General features: G+C 36.4%; 1 protein-coding gene across 1 annotated transcript in view; it reads left to right on the forward strand.

Moving 5' to 3' along the window:
- ddx19a (DEAD-box helicase 19a) overlaps positions 1-5,411 on the forward strand; it is a 45,488-nt gene extending 40,077 nt beyond the window's left edge. Inside the window, exon 12 of the mRNA XM_067970473.1 lies at positions 2,727-5,411. Within this exon, the coding sequence (XP_067826574.1) occupies positions 2,727-2,788 (62 nt within the window). The 3' untranslated portion in view covers positions 2,789-5,411. The remainder of the gene's footprint in view (positions 1-2,726) is intronic.
- Positions 5,412-6,000: the final 589 nt, after the last annotated feature.

Below are 6,000 nucleotides of genomic sequence, written 5' to 3' on the forward strand. Positions count from 1 at the left end.
GGACTGAAGACATTCAGATATACATTAAATTATAAAATGAAAGCTGTTCTTCCCCACTCCAAACTGCCAGGTTTTCTGATTTACCAATACCTCTTGTAAAAGGTTTTGTTCCCCGAAGGACACAGCTTGTTTGTAAATAAATTTCAGCTGCTTAAAGCCTCATGTGATCCACACCTATTATTATTTATGAGGTATGCGGGCATTTCCTGTCCGTCACATCACATTTAATAGGCAAATTTCTTGCAGCAATATTTTTGTTTGAAAAAAAAAGCCAATCATTTCGAATGTACAGAGAAACTCCCTCATTAACAAAAAATGCCTCATTGACACAAGAGTCAAAGGTCTAGATTTTCCAATTGGGTTAACACTGGTGTTAAAATAGCAGTGACCATGAAATCTAGGCTGCAGTGTCTGTAGATTATTACATTTCATCCTAGATTCTAACGCAGCCAGAAGAACAATTAAACTCTTGATTAATTCAAGGCTCTACCTACTTAACTGTTAGACTCAGTGGCTTTAAAGAAAAACATTTCCACCTTAGCAGCAGAACTCCTTAAAACCGCTTATCATCCAACTCGCTTAACAACATCACATCGGGCCTCCTGATTTCATATTCATAAAAAGTAACAAATTGGAACTCAGTAGGTAATGTACAAATAAAAAGCAAGCAAGGAAGCTAGAAACCTACCATTCAAGCAACGAATTGAGGATGAGCAGTGAGCAAAGTGTAAAAATGAATGAAAAACGAGGCTTAACCAAGAACATAGTTCCAAAAAATGTGTTAAGCTGGTTTGAGCTAGCATCTTGAATTGTTATCCTAGCTTGAACATTTATGGTAACGGTAATACTTATTAGATGCGAAGCCCATGCAAAATTAATTCTAAATAAAATACGTATTATGTATGAAGTTACCTGTACAGCATAATTCCTTGGGAAAAAAAATCTTGAGAGGTTTATTCCTGTGTTGTGAGCCTTTTTCTAAATGTCTCCATTCCTCCTCATTGGCTGTTGTCAATCATTTCTAGTCCCTCCCCTCTTCAGTTGGCTCCAGTACTGTTAATGAGCCTTCGTTTGAGTGCAAAGAACATTCATAAAGCCAGCACTGGCTGTTTGTAAGTCCTGACAGCTGCTCTCCACCCCCCCATTTCCAGCTTAGCATCTCTTACTCCCATCTTCCTGCATATCCTAGGCCTTAAAAAAGGCAAGCGCTAAATGAGTGCATCAGTAAAGGAACACGTGTGACAGCTACACAGAGACATTGGAGATATATGAACGAAAGAAGACAGGGGAGGATTTATAGTAACAATGAGAAAAGGTCAGACAGAATGGTACAGATAGCACAATGACAAAGAAAGAGAGAGCAACAGGAAAAGAATTAGAATGGGAAAGAAGCTGAGAGCCGGTTACAGGAAGAGAGAGATCATTTTTTGTCCAGGAACATTGCCACAGGGAATCAACTATTATACATTGTTGTGTTACATAGTATAAATCTCTTGCCATTGTAAAATAGTGTATCATCTGGTTCATTGTGAGAAATGCCACATCTGCCATTATACACACAAAAAAATTTAAAGATCTAAACTGGCCAAGAGAGCAATGGAAATCAATAGCTGCAGCTTACAGCTTATAAAGGATATTAAAATCATCTGCTCAAAAATGCAGGTGTTTGCTTGAAAAGTGAGTAATCAGAAGTGTATGATGTATAGGTTCAGTAGGAGACATCGCCAAATTGCCAGTCAGTGGTGGCATTCTTTCTGTATATTGTCTGTACGATTTAGAGCATTCGTTGTTCTGGGACATGCTGTAGCAGGTGTACAAGTTCTGTGGCCCGCCGACTGCATGGCTGCCGGCCTCAGAAACCTCTGCTGTGGTTCTTAGGTAGATTCATGCCAGTCCATGTTTCCTGATGCACTTCTGATCCTACTATTAATCCTTGTTCGGTGTAAGAGGTGTGCCTTCTATTTGTTTGCAAAGAGAAAGTGAGGCGGCTAAACACTGGTAGATGTTTACACGCTCAATTAGTTTGCTGCTAATCAGAAATCCAGCCTCTTCATCCTTTTGTGCTGTTACAACCAGAAGTAAAATTCCATGCACACCTCTGCTCTATAGCAAGGGGAAAGATAAAATTGCTAGTCTGATACATTGAACTAATAAGGAGAATAAAGACACTTTTTATATTAAAAATGCTGTATGTGGTCCCAGGAGAGCAGTGCTGAAGGGGAGACCGGTGATCTCCAGGCACCCTTCCCTCCAGTTTGCTGCCTCTGCTCCTCAAAACAAACTTGCCCTTGAAAGGTAAATGGAAACCAACGGCAGCGTGCGACTCCAATGCCATTACCTATCCAGAGGTTGCCAGCTTTATATTTCTGTGCAGCATTAAAGGTGGCAGAACCAAATGCCTACTGTCAGTGGCATTCCACTAAAATAAAACCACCTTTGGGGGATAATCAACAGTCAACTTTACAAGATGTGAAACACACCTGGATAGGTAGATGTAAAAGCTAAATGGTTATTAAATATGATTGGTTTGTGGGTGTTACCTGTTTTAAAATTCCTTGATGTACGAGTGGTAAATGACTCACGTGCCTGACCCATACATACTGGGAAGGTTCTAGCTTCAATCTTTGGCCTGTGATTTAATGTCTGCATTTCAGCATTGAGGGATGGATGCTTGACAAGAGCGTACTTTTAAGTGGAATCAGCCAGTGTTGACCATTTTCTTTCAGACAAGAAAATCGACAAGCTTGATACGGATGACCTTGATGAGATTGAGAAGATCACTAACTGAAGTACAACAGGCTGAACTAGTTTGAACCCTTCTCAACCCTGTGACAACATGCACTGCCCTGCTGCAATTGGACTTTTGGACTTAGAATCCAATTGGTTTATTCTGCAGCCAATTTTGAGAATAGACTGACAGAATCAAATTATATTCAATTTACCTCATTTAAAACTTTGCAGTTGGACTGTAAAATTTTGTATTTTTCCTTCAAGGGGTGAATAAAAAATGCCAGGAAAATGTTTACACTTGAAACATTCAACATGATTTATAAAGTTTGTCTTAGTTAGCCTTAAAAACAGAAAATAAAAACAAAATTTGAATTGCCAAACAACAGAAAAGGGTGGGAGTTGTAAAAAACTAATTAAGAATGGTCCTTTCAATTTAGGCGCACTGCATTTTTAGTATTGTGGGTTACGAACATAGAAGATGTAAATCTGCTGTGAAGTGAAATGGTTACTGAAATTCTTGAAATAAGGTACATGGTCTGAAACAAAATTTTAATTACGTTTGATTATTTGGCATATGAATTACAGAATGTATTGGGTTTTTATTGTTACTTCAACTATGGTAGTTGTGTCGGTTACCTAGTGGTTTATTAATTTGGCTTATTTCACACAGGTGATTTATTTATGACTAGTTTCTTCCTGGACCCAGAAAGTTATTTTTAATCTGGTTACTCATGCTGTCCATACTTCTGGGTGAAAGTATTTTCCACGCCATAGTTACTCTCAGCCGTCAAATCAGACTGCAGTAAACAACAAGAAAATAAACATCTCTCTCTCTCATAGTGATGCACCAGTCTTTCCAAAACCTCTCTGTAACAACTCACTTTACAGCATTAGAAATTAAAGAATCACAAGCGGTTAATACAGCACCTTAAATAAATAGGAATACCAATTGCTTAATACAGTAGCTCCTATAATTTGCATTAGAAATAGCGATAGAAAACTTAGTTTCTGAGAAAAGTTTTTGTACGAACTGGGAATCTGGTTTGATTTTCACCTAAGATTTCCATAGGTTTGGGGAAGAGAGCAGCATTGCCGGTCTGAAATCATTTTTGAACAGGGAGGAATTTGGGCATAAATCTAGAATAAAAATGCTGTTTCAATAAGTAGTGCCAGATCAGCATGTAAAATGCTTTGCTCAGTTTCTTAAGAGTTAACACAGGTAATAATTTGTTTTAGGATAGCTGCAGTGAATGAACATTCTGTATTATGGGTTCTGAATATCAACTTGTATAAACTACTTACCTGCACAAATAAAATGCATCATAGTCAGTCCTTAGGTCAGTATCCACTTTATATTAAAAATGCTTGTGCAAATTATTATGAGAATAAGCCAGAAATTTCACAGAATTTTATAGCTGGATATAGCTTTTGTAGACCTGTGCCCTTATATGAAATGTGAGCTTTCTACATTTTATGCTTAGGTACAGTATTGACTGACTTGTGAAACTATATTTGCCATACACTATTCTACTGTACAAGGGAGGTGGCTAGAGAAACCAATGAAATTTAAAGAGGTATGACACAATGATCTAGTCAGACTTCTGCAGTATGTGAACGTCAACTCATCATTGCATTGTTTCCCATTTATACAAGTACCCCATTTAATGAACAGTTAACATTCCTATCCAATACATTTATACACAGACCAACTATTTTTAAACCATTTCACAAAAGTAAAAATGGATTGTTCCTTAACCATGATTTGTGAAGTGTGTATTTTTATATTTCTACTTGAAACCTGGCAACCAGAGATTGGATCATTTCTTGTGCTTGTGAATTGAGTCCCCTGCCTTGAACCTTCATGCGCTTCGGGTGTTGCACATGTTCAGTGGCTACTTGAGGTAGCTGCCATTGCAATATACCAGCTTTACTGGCACAACTTTTATTTTTAAAACTAGTGTTAAGGAACAACTATCTTGAACAGCATAGCGATTCTATTTTAAAAAGGGAATTCCTGGTTTGGCAAACAATAATTTGCAATTTATGGCTAGCTGTTGAAAGACTTGCTGCTTATATTCCACGAGTAATGTCTTCAGTTGGTGATTGTTGCAGCTTTGCCATACATTGGAAACTGTTTAACAATCACTCCTCACATTGGAACTGTTACAAATCTTGTTAGGGAAAAAAACTAAAAAGAAACAGTCTGGAAAAAATGAAATACTTATTCTTATGCAACATATTGGCTGTGAAATTCTGTTCAAAGACAGGAACAAATTAAACTTTTACCAAGTAAAAATTGAAGCTAATTTGAGGTTGTACCTAAAATTTTAGGAGAATTTGACAAAATGCCCTCTATTCAGATATTTGTATTAAAGCTTTACCTTGAAATGACTGCAGCTTCAATTACTGTGTATTGAATTTTGTACTATAGGGTGTATGCATTTGTACGCAGTGCATTTTTATTTGGTTGTGAATTGGATTGTAATTGGAAATATTTAAACTGCAGAAATGAATGAGTGCTTTGAGTGTCATTGATAAATTGCGATTGAAATGCCTATAATTTTACAAATTATTAAAGATCTGTCGGCAGCCCTTACAATAGAGATGACTAACGTTGCTGCTGATTGGTTTCCATATTATTCTTATGTACTACTAATTGGAATAAAGAGTAAGTACCTCAACTGTTTTGTAATTTTTTGAATTGTCTTATGAATTTATGGATCATTACTTGCTTTTAGTTCCTTGAGTTTATTTGAACCTCTTTTTTTTCCAATGGGGAAAGACAGGTGCTGTAATGGTATATTTTTATATTGTTTTGTATCTTACCCTAAAAAAACAGCAATTCTTTGTTGAATTTCCTTTGTACTCCCATGTCCTGAGTTTTGTTTATCCTTACATAACCCATTCCATAAGTCTCTTATTAGTATCATATGAGCGGTCTCTTCTAATTTGTATCTTATTAAAAATCGTATGTCTGCTGAATTTCATGTCTTCAAAACCTTACTTCCTGTTGTGACACTTTTGTATCAAATGTTTCCATTATAAATTCTAATGTCCACATTTATAATGGGAATATCTTATGTAAACTGGCTATAGTCGCTGTGTAATTACAGGCTCTGTCCACTAGATAACATTGTATTACCTTTTCCTCACAAATTGCTCAAAATGCTTTCTGAACATTTTTCAACTGCCATTTGAAATTAATTTTTAAAATTCAAAAAAATACATATTTCATAACAGCATGATTACATTTATCCATTGAATAGCCTT

Source organism: Heptranchias perlo, chromosome 32 (assembly GCF_035084215.1).
Source record: "Heptranchias perlo isolate sHepPer1 chromosome 32, sHepPer1.hap1, whole genome shotgun sequence".
Classification (NCBI taxonomy): Eukaryota; Metazoa; Chordata; class Chondrichthyes; order Hexanchiformes; family Hexanchidae; genus Heptranchias; species Heptranchias perlo.